This window comes from Sinohyriopsis cumingii, chromosome 9 (genome assembly GCF_028554795.1).
Source record: "Sinohyriopsis cumingii isolate HCF-2022 chromosome 9, ASM2855479v2, whole genome shotgun sequence".
NCBI classification, from domain to species: Eukaryota; Metazoa; Mollusca; class Bivalvia; order Unionida; family Unionidae; genus Sinohyriopsis; species Sinohyriopsis cumingii.
In genome coordinates this window covers 12,209,205-12,230,733 of record NC_142969.1, presented here as the reverse complement: position 1 = coordinate 12,230,733, position 21,529 = coordinate 12,209,205, and the positions used below count along the sequence as shown (strand labels likewise).

At 35.1% G+C, this 21,529-nt stretch overlaps 1 protein-coding gene across 2 annotated transcripts in view; it reads right to left on the bottom strand.

Annotated features, from left to right (window-relative positions):
• LOC149791274 (uncharacterized) overlaps positions 1-16,005 on the bottom strand; it is a 102,257-nt gene extending 86,252 nt beyond the window's left edge. For both annotated transcript variants that reach the window (XM_089969782.1, XM_089969784.1), the window contains exons 1-10: positions 15,707-16,005; positions 8,539-8,694; positions 8,050-8,078; positions 7,692-7,715; positions 7,286-7,339; positions 6,784-6,852; positions 5,959-6,063; positions 4,025-4,069; positions 2,109-2,162; positions 1,602-1,655 (exon numbers count right to left, since the gene is read on the bottom strand). In XM_089969782.1, coding sequence (XP_089825908.1) covers positions 1,602-1,655; positions 2,109-2,162; positions 4,025-4,069; positions 5,959-6,063; positions 6,784-6,852; positions 7,286-7,339; positions 7,692-7,715; positions 8,050-8,078; positions 8,539-8,694; positions 15,707-15,785 — 669 coding nt within the window. In that variant the 5' untranslated portion in view covers positions 15,786-16,005. The remainder of the gene's footprint in view (positions 1-1,601; positions 1,656-2,108; positions 2,163-4,024; positions 4,070-5,958; positions 6,064-6,783; positions 6,853-7,285; positions 7,340-7,691; positions 7,716-8,049; positions 8,079-8,538; positions 8,695-15,706) is intronic.
• Positions 16,006-21,529: the final 5,524 nt, after the last annotated feature.

The window sequence follows — 21,529 nt, the reverse complement described above, 5'->3', positions numbered from 1 at the left end:
TGTATGCAAGATATGTTTCAAGATGGTTGCCTTGAGGTCTAACCTGACAGCCAACTATATATCATACACAAATTCAAATCATCCTAACATATGCATTCGTCAACCAGTTTTAATTTTTTTAAAATTCATATGCACTCAAAATGCAGCACTAATTTGCATGGGGGTAATTGTCTGCATTTTATATGCTACTGCCATACTGATAAGTAGGTCACAGTTATTTCTGCTCTGATGGTATGTCAGCTATGATGGTTGGTTGCTAGCAGGACTTTCAACCTATTATTATTGGCTACATCATGCCATGGAAATAGGAATTAATTACTTTTTAAAGGACACCGAGGCAGCTGACCCAATCTAGCCTGGGCTGGTAGTGGACCCGTGACCTTTGGATTAATACTTTTTTTGTTTTGGAGCCGCAGTAGTTCAGTTGATAGAACATCATACTTGTCATCCATGGGTCAAGGGTTCAATACCCACCCAGGCCAGCCAGGATTGGTTGCTTCAGTGCGTCCGTAGGAAAGGCTCTAAACTGCCATTTCCACAGCATGATATGGCCAATAAAATGTAAAAGCCATTCACTCAAAACTGCATGAGTTTTGTATTCACCAACTTGTCTCATACATTGTATTTGTCTGTAGCTCATAAAAGATAATAACTCTATGAACAAAACCAAGGTAGCACAAAGAGTGGATGATCACCAAAATACGTACAAAATTTCATAAAGATCGACCCAAAAAAAGAAGAAGAAAAAAGAACAAATGTATAGACAAACTGTTTGACTAATTGTGCTGATGAGATTGTGTCACAAATTGCTTTAAGCTACAAGACAAAAAGGCTAAAAACTCCAATGAATTCTACAATATCAAATGGCAAGAACTATTTAGATTATGTCATACAATTCTACAAAACCAAATGGCAAGAACAATTGAAATTTTGTCATACAATTCTACAAGACCAAAATGGCAATAACTATTGAGATTTTGTCAGACAATTCTGCAAGACCAAAATGGCAATAACTATTGAGATTTTGTCATACAATTCTACAAGACCAAATGGCAAGAACAACTCCGATTTAATCATACACTGCTACAAGACCAAACGGGCAATAACTACAAAGATTTGGTAAAACAATTCTACAAGACCAAAATGGCAATAACTGCTGAGATTTTGTCATACAATTCAGCAAGACCAAAATGTAATAAGTATCAACTACAAGATCAAAAGGGCAATAACTATCAACTACAAGATCAAAAGGGCAATAACTAACAAAATTAGCCAGAACAAAGTTGGTATGTTTATTTTCAAGCGATGATCATAAAATTTATAAAGTTTCATGGCAATCCATCAAAAACTGTGACAATGAGATTTTTGTCATAAATTCTACAAATCCAAATGGGCAATAACTCTAAGAAAATTTGTGCGAACAAAGTTATTTGCTGCTGTGCCATAATATTTACCATAATATTTATCAAGTTTCACTGCAATCCATACAAAATACGCTTCTAGTTGCGTTAACGGGTGCAGGACAGAAAGGCGGATGGATCAATGGATTAATATATACCTCTGTCTTTGCATAGTATGAAACGTTATAAGGTAATACTTACATCGGGTCCTGGTGCTCCAGGAGGACCAGGTGGCCCCTGTGATCCTGGGGATCCCTACAAATAAAACAAATTGAATAATTAATTACGATTTAATGCAGTTTTAGAAAATGATATGCTATTTGAAATTTAATGTTGCCCTCTATACAGCAGCTGGGATATCAGGGGTGAGGGTGGGGAGGGGCCCATGTGTGAGTGTGTGGGTGTGAGTGTGTGTTTGTCAGTAAATTAGGTACAAGAGTGTTCAATCTTTTAGAGAGATGTGAAACCATTTAGAACTTTACATCATTAGTGCCATCCAAACAATCATATGTCACTATTTTTTACATTCAATTTGTTTATTTTAAGAGATTGCTTACCCACTGATTATCATTGTAGTTTCTTGAAATTTGACAATGAGGAGTGTATTTAATGAGTGCCATTGTTCAAATAGATTTTGACCATGAAGTTGGATCATAGAAGGAGAAAGAATGAAAAATAAAAATAAACAAAAGCTGACGAGAAACGTACTGGCGGGCCAGCCTCTCCAGAATCACCTCTTGGTCCAGGTGGTCCTTGAGGACCCTAAAAATAAATAGAAAATGAAATAAATAAATAATTATCATCAAGAAAGGAGAAAATACTGATCCCTATATTTGTTAGCAGTAATATGAAAAGTGGAAGAAATTCAAAATGAATTTGTTGACTTTGACATCGCAACATTTTCTTCAACCATATCAACAAATTTGTAAGTAACATGAAACTTTGAAGAAGCGATTTTTGCCACTACAAATGTTTTTATGATTTCCTCGACATTTATTATAATAAAAATAATAATAATAATAATAATAATAATAATAATAATAATAACAACACAGCAGCAGCAGCAAGCACGTTCTATGAATCGATGTCCATGCTTTTTGTTTGCCTCATCAATTCCAAAACTGCCACTAAATAGCATTGATATCAAAGAATTATTCAAGGAGCTATTTTGCAGTAGGGTGGGTGGATCTGACAATATGAGGGCTAAAACTTCAATGCAAAATGCTGAAAACTGAACTCTACAAGGTTTCGTAAATATCAAGAAGTGTGCCAAAATTTGGTATACCGGTACTCCAGGAATTTATTGTGCAGAGAAAATCTGACAACCAGGAGCTATAACTCTGCTAAACGATAATGCAAAATGATGACAATCAAACATGGCCAAGATAACATGAATGTCATGAAGAAATCCCATTATAATCAAGGAATTTTATGCAGAAGGCTGACAATCAATTTCACCCATAGTCTCACCAATTGCAAGATCCACAACAAATACAATAATAACCAAGGGAAAGAGGAGTGGGTCAGTCTAACAATGAGGGCTTATAACCCTGCTAAAAGATCAAGGTGAATGCTGACGATCAATATCTCATCGACATCAAACTGATTACCAGACTTACTTCAGATGTAGTAGTAGTTAAAAGAGTTTTACTACGAAAACAAGTGAAGGGTTCTAATTATAAGGGGCTATAACTCTGTTCAAAGACGATGTAATATAATGACAATAGAATGATCATCAACATCGAGCTGCCTACATAGTTTGGATGAAACTCTGCAACAATCAAACGAGTTATTGTGTGGAAAAGAAAGTGGGATGGATGGACAAAAATAAATAATGGATGAATTGACAAGCTCAGTTTAATATCAGTATTTTTGTATGTAAAGACAAGAAATATAATCAAATTCACGTTATCTATTGCACAATATCTGAACTGAGGTCTTCCAGTGTTGTATTCAAAACAACAGTTGTACATCGTAGACAATGTTACACTGGGGAATGAAGATTTTATTTCTGTTAAAGACCTGAATCGGTAACCTTTCATTTTCTCGCATCTGATCTGATTAAAAGGAAATGATTTTTAATATTCCTTCTGATGCGACATGAATGTTCATTAGTTCCGTTGCCAAATAAAACCTGACACATCTGATGGGGTAAAACCTTGATCATTGCCATTGTGCTCCTTGCTTATCTGAATTCCAAATAACTACCACCGATTCAAATGAACAGAACCCGAACCCCACCCCCTGCTAAAAAAGTACACACAAGCTTGTCACTTGTAATTTCACCATCGTTTATTCTTGCACAGGTCTATTGGGTATTATGCATACTTTGAGTAAACAGACATATGCTTCAATACCCTTTAGAGGAAAGTCTGGTCCCTTTTGAAATCCCAATCCAGTCACCCACCCACCCCAACACTTGACCTGATCCGCCCTGTAGTTTATTACATTTAAAAATAAATTAAGTTTTATTCATAACATGATTATCAATAACTGAATACAATTTTGACGTGTTTCCCAATTTTAATTTAAATCTTTATTTTGCTAATGCTCTAACGAAAAGAACAGAGTTTAATTTATGATGAATGATCCGAAAATGCCCGGATGGCTGCAAAGGTACTTACAAGAGGTCCTGGCTGTCCTGCGGGACCCCGAGGTCCCTGCGGTCCCTGAAAAATGTTAAGATTAGATGTGAAAATTTAGTATCTACTTGTGATCAGGATCTGAAATAAATTGATAAAAATTGGAAGACATTATCATTCTGTTTCTAAAAGTTAGTTTTGCTTTTATTATCGAATGAGACTGACAAATTTAGGAAAACTGCAAAGAGGCAGTTAATTCCATTGAAGCTAAATATAACTCTATCGAAAACCCTTTGATCTGGATCATATTTAACCTAGTGAGTCTATTTCCAGCAATTGTTCAGGGAGTAAAAATCCATTAAATCACGTAATTCCCTGAAGATCCGCATGCATTTTTATTCAAGTCCCCAAACAATACTCCCCGTCCTCCAAAAACGCAGAAAATACATCAACAACAAAAATAAGATAAAAATTAAATTAAATTAAATTAACAACAAACACCTCCCCCCCCCCCTTTCCTTACTAGTAGCATGCAAGCAAACAAAAGAACAAAATCAATCAATGAAGTGTCTGAACACGTGTTTTCTGTTGGCTTTCATGTTAACGTCTCTCAAACTTTAGTGCAAAAATTCATCGATATGCTAATTTTACACTTCAAAAATGAAACTGAATGATATGCAAATTGCAAGTTTCAAAGATGAATTCGCGTTTAAACAAGGGTTCTAAACAATTTTTTTAGAAATATTGACGACTAAAGCGAGTTAAAGCCGCACATGTGATCATATTGTTTTAATGCTAGCAAATCTTTTACTGTCAGTGTAATCAATTACAGTCCAAGCAACACCATTATCATTCTGGTTAATATACTTACAAGATCATCACAGTGTAATAACAATATCCGTTGGGGTAATGTACTGTAAAAGATGGTCAACATCCGTCGAGTAATATACTGTACGAGTTCGTCACCTTGCAATAACAGTATCCATCAGGTTAAAAAACTGTACGAGTTCGTCACCTTGCAATAACAGTATCCATCAGGTTAAAAAACTGTACGAGTTCGTCACCTTGCAATAACAGTATCCATCAGGGTAAAATACTGTACGAGTTCGTCACTTTGCAATACCGGTATCCATCAGGGTAATATACTGTACGAGTTCGTCACCTTGCAATAACAGTATCCATCAGGGTAATATACTGTACGAGTTCGTCACCTTGCAATAACAGTATCCATCAGGGTAATATACTGTACGAGTTTGTCACCTTGCAATAACAGTATCCATCAGGGTAAAATACTGTACGAGTTCGTCACTTTGCAATACCGGTATCCCTAGGGGTAATATACTGTATGATACCGTCACGTTTTCAATTAGGACCATTTCTCATTTATAAGAAACCTTTAGTGAAAACACCGTGTCGATATGGCCATCTGTTTAAATGTATATACAAGATTTTCATGATCATCACGTTGGATATCAGTTCAGCACCTTTTTCATTAAGTTATAAGAAGTGAAAACGCAATGACCATATGTTCAAGAGAAGGAACGATAACAAATTTCAAGATGGCTGCCATGTCGGCCATATTGGGTGTTGGAGGAACACCATTTTCCCTAGGATCGATTTGATCTCAGGATGAAACAAGTGTCCAGTTTCAGTAACGATAAGAAATTAACTACAAACTGATGAATGATGACTAAAGAAGACCAGCGGCATAAACTCCTCTGGTCTTCGACGAGAACAGATAACACAGTTATTATTTGTACGCTAATATCATCAAATACCTTTAATGAGAAATAACTGAAATGCCTATTGCGCCCGATATGTTTATGCGTTTTCACGCTGAAGAACCCAGAAAGGTTAATATTCATTACTAATCCTACACTCGTGAAATGTTTACAGAAAAAAGGGGGAAAGACGTAAACAAACATAAAAAATTCGAAAAATCGAAAGGTCTTTATTGAACTAGAGATGATGCTTACCTGGCCAGCGGTTAGGAATTGAGGCGCCATGGCAAAACCCCCTGGGCCTTTGTTACTGGAACCGAATGTCTGGGCGTAATATTGGGCGTAGGCTTGGTCAGCAGACTAATAATAAAAACAGTCAGAATCAATTAACCTTTCTGCGCATGACGTTTTGGTGCCTGATGACATTCGTAATTACTGTAATTACAGAACAAAAGGCTCACAAGCAGAACCTTTGAAAACTCTCTCTCTCTCTCTCTCTCTCTCTCTCTCTCTCTCTCTCTCTCCTAGGTTCTTGAAGGCAATACTTTAATTTATCATAGGTTAATTCTTGTAATACAATCGGTTTATCACTAACACCAAAACTATTACAGTTCAAAAACTTTCATTGAAACACGGTATCCTTACAGTTTTAACTGATGACAATTATTTTCTAGTGCAAGATCTTTCATGAAACATGCTATGCTTACAGTTATGTATGGTCGAAATTAGTACAGTCAGCCTATTAGAATGACTTCTACATAAAATAAACCAAACGTAAGCTTCCGATGATTCTAATATACCTGTTATTAAATATATTTTAATAGTATTAAATTCTTAATAACTAAAAATTGTAAATCGCTACAAACTCCTAAAGCCATCTATACACATTTCATTACATGAGGGATATTAATTGATAATATCAACAAACGCAGTTCCAATCAAATCTTCTCTTTGGAGGTCTAATGTGTGCGTATGTTCAGCAAACACTGCTGATCTTAAATGTAGCAAACAATTTCAATCAATCAAATTTTTTATATCTTAAGCCTTTCGTAATAGTGATAATACTATGGAATTACTTACCATCACGGTGGGCCCGGGAGGGCCTGGTGGTCCAGGAACTCCATTCCTTCCGTCTCCTCCAGGGTCTCCCTAAAACATTATAAAATATGTGGAAATTTCGGTCTTCAGCAATATTCATCTTGCATCTAAGAATACGAATAATATTTCAATTATATATATATATATATATATATATATATATATATATATATATATATATATATATATATATATATATATATATATATATATATATATATATATATATATATATATATATATATATATATATATATGTGTGTGTGTGTGTGTGTGTGTGTGTGTGTGTGTGTGTATTAAGTAGGTTTAACCGTACTTTCATGTCAGTAACTTTACAACCTAGAAATTTACGCTCGGAGTGTCGGAGTGATCTAAAAACAAAAACAATATTGATGTATGAATTCACTTATTAATCTATTCTAGAACAATGGAGAAAAAAAAGTCTAAGATTAAACTCGAAAACAAAAGCTGCATAAAATCTTACCCTTTGTCCAAATCTTCCGCTGAGTCCCATGTCACCCGGCGACCCCTGTTGTCCCTGTAAAAAAGAGAGAATAATAATAACTGATATGCAGTTGACTTGCTCTTTGCACGCACAGATGCTTCTTATAAATGCAACTTTAAGGAGAGGAAATGACGGTGAGGAAAGAAAGAGCGCGTAAAACATGCACGTAGATGAGGAGAATAAATTATGGAGTTTTCCAGATATTTAAAAACCAAGTTTAATTTTGTTATCATCGGAGTTTCATACCCAATGTATCTGATATTATCGAAATCAAAAAGCGATACAAGAATGTTCGCTATCTATAAAGCTTGTAGATATAGTGGTTTGTCAAATTAAGAATGATAATTTTCATAATTGTCTCAGAAAAAAATACGAGAGATTTTACCTCAAGAACAACCGGGCCGGCGGTCTGAAAAAGAACGAATTTTCATATCATAAAATGCCTTATCAATTGACATATTTATAAAATTTAATACAATACAGCTGAAAGCTTATTTTGAATATCTCTCCGTTTCATAGATTTAACTCTCGAGACGAATTATAAAATGTTAAGGACATTTTCCTAGTAGGCAAAACAATTGTTACTTCTAATCAGTTATTGAAAAACAATTGATAGCTTTGCTTTGTACAGCAAAGAAAGAAAAAACGAAAGAACATAAAAATAAACAAAAGTAAGATATACGTGAATTAAATAATAGCATACAAAATTTAATATCACTATCTTAGGAAGAAAAAGAACCTACCTGGGGGACAAATTGCGGTCTTTCGTTTCCTTCAAAAGAATTAAATTAAACGTATCTTTATTTAAATGGAAATATGGTTTCATTACGGGGAACGGATATGGATTTTCAAGATGAATATATCTGAAGCTAAAAGAAGTGTGCCCTTCAATGATTTTATGTAAACCCACATGAAATGATCAGGTAAAACTGATCGTACTCGTGTGTGCGTGTGAGAAAGAGATGCGTGTACTCGTGTGTGAATTTTGTTTAAAAACAAGCACTGGTTAAATTATACATTATAGAGTGGATAGTAATTAAATGTTTGTATATTGTCTTCTTAAAGTTAGTGTTACCACTTTAAAATATATATTTCGAGCTGAACGAAAAGATTTCGAAATTTTCTCTAAGAACTTTACTTTTGAATAGTGAAGAAAATATGATTATTTGTTTTAGTCTCAGTGTTAAATAATAAATGTGATTTTGATTTAAACCGTGTTAGCTAAAATTTACCTGCATCTTTTTCGCATTCGGTCTCAAATCTGCAATCGGTCTCCCCATTTTTACAAATACACCTGTAGCAAGGATTATTTTCCGGATCGGGTACCCATTCGTCCTGATCGTAATAGACTAGGCCATTATATATACAGGTCTTGTCCGTTGTGAACTCTGAAATAGTAATAACAATGCTGATGACGCTTCTGCTGCTACTACTACTACTACTACTAATAATAATAATAACAATAGTAATAAAATTGTAATAACAACAATAATAACAATATTAATAATAATAACAGCAATAAGAGCAACAACAATAACAACAACAACAACAATAACAACAACAACAACAACAACAATAATAATAATAATAATAATAATAATAATAATAATAATAATAATAATAATAATGTGATGAAGAGGAGAAATAGAAAGCAGTGGCGTGCTAAGGGTAAATGGGGCCTGGGTCGACCATGATGGCCTTGCCAATGATTTTCCTGGAATTTAATTTTATCAGATGTTTTGGCGACCCAAGACTTTTAGGAGCCCGGATCAATCGCCTTGGCCGCCTTCCCATCGCCTGTTAGTACGCTACAATAGGCAGAGGAGAGGTACAAAAAGACAATGATGGTTAATGTGGTGGTGGTAGTGGTACAATGAATATGTCGTGAACAGGGGCGGCCCTAGCAACTAGCGCCCTAGGCGAACTCTGCACTCAACGTACCCCTCTAAAACCTCTCCTCAGATTTTGAGTCCCATTTAACTTGGCGTCCGGGGCATAAGCCTAGTTCGCCTAAATGGACGGGCCGCCCCCTGTCGCGGGAAAGACGATGTATAAAAGTGTATTAGGCAAACAATACATGATACAATATACAGGTAGATTATATTATGAGTCAACGCGTACTGTTAATTTTTTTCTTCTGGTAAATATTTAATTTAATTGTTGGTGGTAAATTTTGTTGCCTTGATTGTTATGGAGTCTTGAATTTCAATACCAAACTTTCGCTGGAAGAATGACAAGCTGCAGTGGTTCCATGATTAGGGTTACAGACTTGTGATAAGAAATAACACGTTCGAATCCTGCTATAGGATTAGAGCTCAGGTCAACTGCCATGGTTGTTGTTGTTTTAGGGTTCAACGCCATTTTTTATCACAAGATAGCCTATACATGACGGCCAATATAAATGGTGGAGGAAAAACCCGGGAAAACCACAGAAAGAACACCCAACCCACGAGAAGCTACTGGCAAGCTTTCTCACATGCCTACATTGGCCGAGCCCGAGACTCGAACCCAAGCAGACAGAAACTGCCGTGGTTATGTCCTACGGCAAGGAAATTTTTCCTACTTGTCTCGGTACGATATAACTTTCTTGTTTTAATGCCCCGTAAAAAAAAAAAACAGAAGATGAAAGCCACACGTTTGCAGTCGTCTCAAACGGAACTCGAGGCCAAAACTCGAGATGTCAACTTTTCCCACACCAGAAATGGGGTGAAATCTGGATGGCATCGAGAAATCATCATTACATTTTCGGGAAATATTATTACATTTGTGCTAGAGTAAACACAGTGCAAACGTGTATTGTATTTCACGATATAAGATATGTACTTTTATTACACTGACGTGTTACAATGTCCTTTCATACTAATTTACTCCCCAGCCCCCACCCCTTCGCACTTAAAATGATTTGAACAGGCCACCTTCAACCACAGACCATACCATAACTAAACTGTGTTGAAAGAGCATTAAAAAGGATAGCACCCAGTTACCCAGATCTATCATGATGCTGACCTGGTTACATTGCCCTTGTTCATAAAAGTCAATACATTTTGACTTTATCCCACACTACAGTGCCCTTGGTCATAAAACTCAAATAATTTTTAATTTATCCCACACTACAATGCCCTTGGTCATAAAAGTCTAACTTCATATCCTCTCGTGGCATTGAAGTTCCGTACAAAATTTATCCCTCGTGTATGCAGCTGTCGCAAGAGGAACGGCAAGTTGACATGTAAACCTCTCACACACTAGCCGTGGAGTGTAACCTGTTCAGCTATGCCTGACATCGTGTGACATCGTTACATTTTTGGGAAATGTTATTACATTTGTGTTAATGTAAACACCTTTAAACATGTGTTATGTTATACAGACGTACTATATTACACTGACGTGTTACAATGGTTATCGCAAAGAATTTACATCCCAGCCCCCAACCCTCGCATTTAACAAGAGGTAGACAATGTATTTGTCAAAAAGACACGAGATCTAAAAAGGTGTAGGCTGGATTTTGTTTGTTTCGATATTTGCATTTTTTTCCCTTGCTAAAAATCGATCTTTCTATTGCTTTCTTTCCTCTTTTACCATTTTTATTTACAGTCATTTAAAATATTCAAAAGTGGTCTTGGTTCAAGAAAAAAAAATTCACCTCAGCTCATGGCGGGATTTATAGAGAAAATTGGAAAATGTATTCTTGCGCGTACATAAATTTACAAAGCACATAATGTATTAAGTGTTGTAGTGCCAACGAAATATACAAATTTGAACTTTCGAATAGAACAACCCGCCACCCGACCCCCAACCCCCCATTACGTGAGGACTTGGAGCATTAAATCGGCAATTTCTTTGTGATTTATTAAATTATATTCTTACCCCGATCACAACTTAAATTTAATTTAATATGATGTTCATAAATATCTTTACAACTTTCATCAGCAAATGGTGGCGCAAGTTTGGGCAAAAAATAAAGGAAGAAAAAATGAACAGGTAAGTAAAATGAAAAGGTAGATCAAGGAATATTTATATAAAAAGAAATTGTCAGATCTATGATATCTGTCTCGGCAGGATAACAGCAGCACCCCAGCATGGGGAAAATTAGCTTCCCATCAGATAAACAGCAAGCATTCTTTTGTGGCCGTTTTTGAACACGTGTCACGGAACGTGATAAAATGCTTATCGCTCCTTTCCCGAAATTCTTGCTTCATTTGCAACATCCATGGGAACCATGCGTGGGATAAAACATCTGTTAAGTGTTTGTTTTTTTCTTTTTGTCTGACCCAGCTTAAATTGAATCAAAATCCAGTCCATCTACACGAGTACTTCAAAGACTCGGGATTTCATTGTGGGGTCGCGATAAAAGGTCAAAACAGCGAGTCCGATTACTTTATCTAGGACAAAGATAAGATCAGGTCAAGCTGGAATGTTCCAATAACCAGGAATTAAATTTTGGCTGATAATCTACTACGTTACAAACTTGTACCACTCGAAGAGATGTCCGTTTTGTGACATACTCCTCTTCCCTTTTCCCTTTCAAAGCTTTACGGATGGAAGAAACGGTTTTTATTTCATTTTGGTATCGTTTAATGCCATCTGGACGACGATTAGCTTTAGTACAGACATAAAGCTTAGATTAGTTAGATATACGTTTTATTGCAGCTTTTTTAAAGTTGACTTGCAGTCGGAGGGTTTCCATCCGCCCACGATGGTGCCAGCAGTGCACACATGCTTCTTCTGCAGACGATTCTGCAGTTCTCTTTTTATTTTTCAATTCGTCTTACGGCTGGATCGTTTTCCAATCGCCAACGATGGCGTCAACAGGTACATATACAGAGGACTTTGCGGTTTTGATAAAGCAGCACTGAAAACTATGTGTGTGTTTGTGCGAACGCGTGTGCTTGTGAGTATGTGTGTTGGGGGGGGGGGTCGAATCTCTCTTGATTGTCTGAGGAAAAAAGATTTCGTGTGAGATAGTACATGTCTGTAGTGCATATACGATAAACGAGTCAGGTAAAAATTGTACAAACTTCAGAAATTATTCCGAATTTAAAAATTTTCCAGATATATACTTAAAAACTAGATTAGAGCAAATAAATTCGACTGCACAGTGTGCAAAGTAACGCATTAATCGTCTTCTTGAAAACTTGTATTAAAAAAACAATTTAACATTCTTACCTTGGGGACCGACCATTTAATTTGGGGTTGGGGGCATGGAATTTTCCTTTAAAACTGACTTACGTTATTCCTTTACCTCAAGATTATTTCTATTTTCAGATTAATATAATGGATATAATTAGACATAGTTTAATCAAATGGGAGCAAAGATATTTAAGTTTGGGTGTTAGGGGCCTGATGTTTTGTTTTGTTTTTAACACAATCCCTGTCTCCTCACCCTCCCATACACGAATATTAAATGGTCGGTCTTTTATACCAAAAGGATGTTTGAGAATTATTGGAATTTTAGACGTTCTTATAAGTAGGCTCTTCGAAATCGTTTACTTGTTTTCAGAGATGAATTTATAGCGTGTCTGTGGAAACTAACGGTAACACCTGATTCGTTATCGTTATCTCCGCCCATGTATTGAGAGAGACTCGAATTGTTTCAGTTGTCTTGCCCTCGAGAAATTGATACATTGTCACTTTCCGATTAGGATTATCATATTCTCCCAATGTCCGATCAGGCTTATATTCTCTCTATGTCCGATTAGTGTTATCATGTCATATTCTCTCAATGTCCGATCAGGTTTATCTTATCATATTCTCTCAATGTCCGATTAGTGCTATCATATTCTCTCTATGTCCGATAAGTGTTATCATATATTCTCTTAATGCCCGATTAGTGTTATCATATTATATTCTCCCAATGTCCGATCAGGCTTATCATGTTCTCTCAATGTCCGATGAGGCATATCATATTTTCACAATATCCGATTAGTGTTATCATATTTTCTCAATGTCCGATTAGTGTTATCATATTTTTTCTATGTCCGATGAGGCATATCATATTTTCACAATATCCGATTAGTGTTATCATATTTTCTCAATATCCGATTAGTGTTATCATATTTTCTCAATGTCCGATTAGTGTTATCATATTCTCTCAGTGTCCGATTATTGTTATATTCTCTCAATGTCCGATTATTATTCTCTCAAGCCTATTAAACAATATTTGCCTCTATTAACTGTCAGTACAGCATTGCTTTCCACAGTGGGAACCTCTGTTCATTGGAAACCTGATCTTTAAAAATATCATTTATATATTTTTTCCTTGAATATTTCCCCAGTTAAGGAAGGATATATCAGTTTTGTGGTCCTTTGTTCTATACAAACTGGTTTTAACTTGATTGCACTGACTCGATTCAATACGAGTTGGTTTATAGTATGTACTGTTGTTGTTGCTGTCGTGGGATTAACGCCATTTTTCAGTACGTGATAGACTATGACTAGTGGAGGAAGACATATTTATACAAAATTGAATATAGCCATTACGAAGTCTTTCCTCCCTGTCCCGTCTCACAGTCTCTGTCTGTCTGTCTTTCTATTAGATTACTGTTTATAAATCTAATTTAGTTTTGCTTTGAAACGTGCCAATTCTCTAAGTCTTATATGTAATTTTATCATGGTTCAGAGATACCTTACATTTGTTATGTATAGGGAATAGACCTAAATGCGTTAGTTAACTCGGGACCTACCCCATGCATATTGGTGAATAAAGTGAAAATAAAATAAATTGTAAAAAAAACAACAAAAACAATTATACAGCTATAAGTGTTAATTGCGTACAGATGATCAGTAGTGTCTATGACGTACTCGATACAAATATACAAGTTGGAATTATTTTACTTTCTCGAGATATATGAAGAAAAATATTTTTTATTTATATGAAGAAAAATATGAATTTAAAATCTCGTAGACATTTTGTCTCATCGAAAGTAATCTCTAGATCAAGAATATTTTTAAAAAAATGATTTTTTACACACTATAAATAGATTACAAATGGTAAAAAGTTAATGGAAATATTATCAATATAAGCGCGACATCATTTGTCGATTGAGCTTTTTAAATCGTACAAAAATGTTTTAAGTGTTTCAGTCAACTATGGTAGGGAAACATTCGATTTGATCGGAATAAAACTATAAAGAAACTAACTGAAATAAAAGGCCGTGTAGCGTTGGGAATATTCGTGATATGAAATTATTTATATCATTATCGTTTCGCCCATTGTGGAAGGTTTTGCACATTACAAACTTCACAACAGATCATCCATTAATGCATTCCTTCATACGTTCATTCTTTCATTAATTCAGCGATGAATTATTTAGAATCAGTTGATTAATTAGCATCATATTTGTCTGGTCATTTATTTGTCAATATGCATGTCCTTTAGGTCGAGCTCAATACATTTATTCCTAAGGAAACCTAAATTTAAGTGAAAATTGACATTTAATTAGATGTGCAATTTAGCGATAAATATTTTTGTTTGAAAGGTAACAAACATAACATGTACTAGTTGTTTTGCTGCATAATAATAATAATAATAATAAATGTGACCAGCAGCAGCATCGGCGACATCGGCATTGTTTTGAAAATAACAATGGAACTATTCTGACTTGCTATTCGAAATGAAACCATGATCAATGTTTTGTATAGTCATTGTGGTAGTGTAATGAAATTACAAGAATAAGAAGATAATGACGACGACAAATGGAAACAACAGAAAATGGTATGTTATAGTAAAATTATTGGAATACATTTGAAAGAACACATCTTTGTTTCTCCACTTCGGACACACATCATCGTACACAATTTTTCTTCCACTGTTTTCGTAATTTTCTTGCAATTGACATGTTATTTGCAGTTGTGTTTTTTTTAATACATATAATGATATAGATTAAATGGTGGTTTCAGTCTTGTAATTCAATCTATACAGATCGTATATAATACATTCAGGCGTGTATCAATCTGTACAGATCTTATGGAGTACAATCAGGCGTGTGTAAAAATATATACAGATCGTACAGAGTTTATTCATACGTTTGTCAATTTGTACAGATCTTATGGAGTACATTTAGGCGTGTGTAAATCTGTACAGATTGTATGGAGTATATTAAGGGGTGTGACAGTCTGTACAAATCGAATTGTGTACATCAGTAAGACATGAGTTATCTATCTTTTACACTCCACCCCCATTTGTTACATAAAATTTCACGTCACCATTTAAAATATTTCTAACCTGTCTTTGTACCCGAAAATAATTCTTTGAAATAAAAAAGAATTAAAGAAAATCTGTAACTATCTGTAACAGAAAAACAAAAGCGGATTCGTCTAAAATAAATTGTCAAAGTAAAAGTCTGGAAAAGCAGGTCAGAGAAATAAAATGTAGGTCAAACTTTAGGAAATAGGTCAACTCACCATTTTGTGCCGCCGCAATCACGATGGTACAGAGCACAGCAAAACCGAATGGCTTCCATCGCACCGCATGAAATGCCATTATTGGAAAAAAGAAAGCCACTTCTCTGTTTTTTAACTCATGAAGATGGGTTTTTGAAGAAGAAATTAAGGATGGTGCGGTAAGTCTGAAGCCAGAAACTGGCCTCTTCTACCAGGAAGGGCCGTGCTCCTACAGAAAACTGTGGAACACTGGTTTCCCAGTACAACACTATACTGCAAAGGCTCCGCTAGCCCTCTTCTCGGGATCTGACTCTGGTACAGATTGTAGTAAATCGGTTAGCATTAATCCCGCCCACAAGAAGAGTGGCCAATTGCTCGTGGAGTATTGCGTGACTTTTGGATCTGCCCACCTAAATGGGGAGGTTCAGGCGGAATGCAAAGTAGTGCGTGTAAAACTTAGCTGATGTTTGCAATAAACTCTAAATGACTTCGAGTATTTGACAAGATCAGCAAATTTTCAGCATGTATATGCTTCAAGATCAGAAAAATCTGAACTTGCAATTTACAAATATAATATATTTGTCTTTCAAAACCTTGACAACTTTGTTTTATTAAATAAATTTCAATAAATCTTTGTAGTGTGTCAGATTGAGAAATTTGAGTACGCTATCTTTAATGTTTCCATCTGTTCTTACTTATTTTGGACTGTTGCTGACTAGGAGAAATTTGAGATCCTTTAAAAAAATCTATAATAAAAAATGTCGACTCACTCTTGTGAATTATTCTCATTCCAGACAGGGATGGGAAATGGCACATGTCTGAAATTGCTTACATGCAATTTGAGTGCAGGAAAACATCATTAAACTCCAACGTATCGGTGAAATTTTATGCTTTCCATACAAACTAGCCAAGAAGGCTGTTTTGATAAATTGTGGATAAACAAAACGCCCAAATGTTGTTTAGATTGCAGATCTTTGCATCGTCAGTGACCTATACCGAAACACGTCAAACAGCAAGCTTCTAAAGCCGTAGAAATACAAATAATGAAATTTGAAAGAGCATATGAGGAAACTAAAATTTATATTTTCTTTATTTGCGTTGAACGAATATCAAAATTACAACACTTACTGAATATTAGCTAACATTGACATCAGGGTATGTAAAGGGGAAATAGGCATTTAAATGTGTCACATGCCCTTGATGAGAAATGATTTTCTGATCGCATCCAAAAGAAATACATGTTGTAATTCTTGATAGAGCATAAACTACTCTCTCTCTCTCTCTTGATTTTTGTGTATACAGGTTTGTATCACCATTATACATTCATCTGTTCATTCATTTGTACAACAGTGTATCGTATATGATTTATGTTTTGTACCGAATATGCACTGTTTGCATACGTAAAATCAATAATATTCTCTTTTATTTTATTAAAAAATCTATACAACCTTTCTATTCTTATCTTTTTAAAAGTAACATGTATGTATGTATGTATGTATGTATGTATGCATGCATGCATGTATGTATGTATGTATGTATGTATGTATGTATGTATGTATGTATGTATGTATGTATGTGTGTGTATGTGTGTGTGTATGTGCGTACGTACGTATGTATGTATGTACGTGTTTGTGTGAAGAGATCAAATTAAGTCACCATTCATATGCAAGCAAATTTGCAGCAGTGCAAGTGTTCTCGATTTACTGACAATTCTTCATCCCTGCCTCCCTCACTCCATCCATACATTTATGTATCTATGTGAAATGTGAATTTATAAATGTATTTATGCATTATAACTCCAGGCCGAGTTTTCTTGAATTTCCCCATAGGCAACCAGATGAAAACTCGATTTAAGGATTGTCTCTGTATAGCATAGTCCTATTTTCCCCCCGAATTTTATTTCTTTGCATTCATTAACTGCTTATAATGATAGAGTATAGATGATATTTTTTATATTAAAAAAATCATTTTATTTAAAGTTTCAATCATGAAGCCATTAAAGAGAGACTAATAACACACAGCTGATGATATAAAATCTTGAACATAGTTTGTGATTCGAAAGAACAACCACTTAAACAAACGTTTTAGACACTCATACTTATAATACCAGGTGGTGAAACATTAAATAAAAATTAAATAAAATGTTTTCAGTAAGGGTCATACTTATCTCACTACATACAAAATATTTTTAAAATTTAAAATCCCATTTTTTTAAAATATAAAGCTTGTGCTAGCTAAAGCGTATGTGATTAATAAGCCAAGATCCTATACACGTGGTAGAATTAGTTATCGACTACATTTTCCTGGTGTAGATGCTGAAACCGTATCAGCAACCAATGACCTGAAATGGCCCGACTCCCAGTGATTCCCACGTGGTTAATGTATGAGATTAGAACCGTGTGATTTAATTTTTTCTTGAAAAAAACTATCTTAAACATAAGTCGCTGCTACCGCTGCATCCACTACCTTCTCCGTCAGCTGATGTTGTCATGTGTAATTTGATAAGATAAGGAACTCTTCTTGATTGTTTGATTGAGAGAGAGAGAGAGAGAGAGAGAGAGAGAGAGAGAGAGAGAGAGAGATTCTACATAGTATTGCTACTGCCGTTACTTTTACAACCACAACAAACAACAGTAGCAACAACAGCAACGTCAACAAAGACAGCTACTGTTGTTGCAAATTGTTAGTATTATTATTACTACTACTTCCAACGTCACTATATTATAATATACTTTAAAAACAAATAAACCAAAATACATTTCTAATTAAAAGTGCCCCAGTAACCCCATTATTCATTTAGCTGCTACCATAAATACATCAACGATGACGACAACATTACAATGTGATCATCATAGTCGTTGAGATTATCAACAGCAGTAGCAGCAGCAAAAACAACAGGATGTAGACATGCATACTAGTAAAGCAGCTGTGTATTTCGCGAATGCAATAAAACACATATCCAGCTAAATACTATTAACGTTTTATCCCGGTTTCTTTGGCCAGTCTGTGCTCCCTTAGTATTATGATAGTCAACAGATTTCCTCACCAGCATGCAGAGCATGCACGAGGGTTGAGTATACATTGCTCCCAGTAGGAGTAAGTAAGCCGTGGGAAATAAGCATCTATAGCTCAGTCGCTGGTTTGATAAATTTAATCTATGTTTGTTTGTCTGTCTTTCAAAGTAGTGTCCAAATTCATATGATATTCAAGATGATTCAAGATGAAAGTCATGTACATGGAAAGTATATATATATATATATATATATATATATATATATATATATATATATATATATATATATATATATATATATATATATATATATATATATATATATATATATATATATAGAGAGAGAGAGAGAGAGAGAGAGAGAGAGAGAGAGAGAGAATTCTTTACCACAATTATTACGTATACATACACTAATGCAGCCACCAGAGAGGGAGAGAGAGAGAGAATTCTTTAACACAATTATTACGGATACATACACTAGTGCAGCCACCAATGCTAACAGCATCAACCACACTGAAGACCATGATGACATAAAATTCCATAAACCATCGGAAAACACACTAATGACAGGACAGGTAGAAACAGCAAAAACGATAGCACTACTACTAATTTGTAACGATGGTAACTACTCTCTATCCTACGTACACTGGTAGTGGTGGTGTTACTAGTATTACGTATAATGATAGTGATCGTAGTACAAAAAGTATTACGCATGTTGTTGCTGGTGGCGGTACTGGTATTACACATGTTGTTGCTGCTGGTGGTACTACTAGTATTACGCATAGCTCTTCTGATGGTGGTACTACTAGTATTATGCATACCACTTCTGATGGAAGTACTACTAGTATCATGTACATTATTGCTCCTATTTATGCTACTGCTATTAGGTATGCTGTTGGTAGTGGTTTGCTAATATTATTACGAACACTGTTGTTGTTGCTGGTACTACTAGTACTACATTCACTTTTGCTGTTTTTGTACTTTTAGTGTTATGTACGCTGGTGGTAGTGGGACTACCAGTAGTATGTATACTGCTGCTGCTACTACTAGTATTACTTATACTGTTGCTGCTGCTACTATTTTACTTATACTGTTGCTGCTGCTACTATTTTACTTATACTGTTGCTACTGCTACTAGTATTACATATACTGTTGCTGCTGCTACTAGCATTACTTATACTGTTGCTGCTCCTACTAATATTACTTATACTGTTGCTGCTGCTACTAGCATTACTTATACTGTTGCTGCTGTTACTAGTATTACATATACTGTTGCTGCTGCTACTAGTATTACTTATACTGTTGCTGCTGCTACTATTTTACTTATACTGTTGCTACTGCTACTAGTATTACATATACTGTTGCTGCTGTTACTAGTATTACATATACTGTTGCTGCTACTACTAGTATTACTTATACTGTTGCTGCTGCTACTATTTTACTTATACTGTTGCTACTGCTACTAGTATTACATATACTGTTGCTGCTGCTACTAGCATTACTTATACTGTTGCTACTGCTACTAGTATTACATATACTGTTGCTGCTGCTACTAGCATTACTTATACTGTTGCTGCTCCTACTAATATTACTTATACTGTTGCTGCTGCTACTAGCATTACTTATACTGTTGCTGCTCCTACTAATATTACTTATACTGTTGCTGCTGCTACTAGCATTACTTATACTGTTGCTGCTGTTACTAGCATTACTTATACTGTTGCTGCTGCTACTAGTATTACTTATACTGTTGCTGCTTCTACTAATATTACTTATACCGTTGCTACTACTAGTATTACCTATTATTATATGGGTCCGCGAATGGCCTAGTTGTCTAAATCGCTTTCCGTTACGGATCACTGCCATCTCACCTCTGTCTGCGTGGGTTCGAGTCTCGGATTCGGCTAATGTGGGTATGTGAGAAAGCTTGCCAGTAGCTTCTCATGGGTCGGTGGTTCTTTCCGGGGTTTTTCCGGGTTCTTCCTCCACCATTAATACTGGCCGCCAAGTATAGCCTATCGTGTGCTGAAAAATGGCTTTAAACCCTACAACAACAACAACAACAACAACAAGTATTGCTTATACTGTTGCTGCTACTATTAATATTACTTAAATTGGTGCTACTACTAGTTTTACTTATACTGTTGCTGCTGCTACTAGTATTACTTATACTGTTGCTACTACTAGTATTACTTATACTGTTGCTACTACTATCATTACTTATACTGTTGCTGCTACTACTAGTATTACATATACTGTTGCTTCAACTAGTTTTACGTATACTGTTGCTGCTCCTACTAATATTAATTATACTGCTGCTACTACTAGTATTCCTTATACTGTTACTGCTACTACTAGTATTCCTTATACTGTTGCTGCTACTACTAGTATTACTTATACTGTTACTGCTAATACTAGTATTACTTATACTGTTGCTGATACTAGTAGTGCCACTTGGAAGATAAAGAAAAAGGAATGGGTCATGCAGTCTCATTATTAGTATATGTATGTAACGAAACTCCGTTGGCGAAAAAGAAACGTCGAATAATTGCAATTCATCCTATTTTTCGTCTCTCTGGCCCCCCCCATAATATATTTACTGACATGGAAAATAATAAACTTTAATATATAATTTTACACAAAAATTAATTAATGTAACAAACAAAAAAATAAAAACATTAAAAAGCTGATTCTTTTTTTTTACACATGTACATTAAAGAACTATTCATTCCTTCCTAATAATCCAGCACACACATAAGGACCGAAGTTTTATATTTAAAAAAATCTATGATACAAGAAAAGTCTTTCCTCATTGCATGAGTTGATGCGCT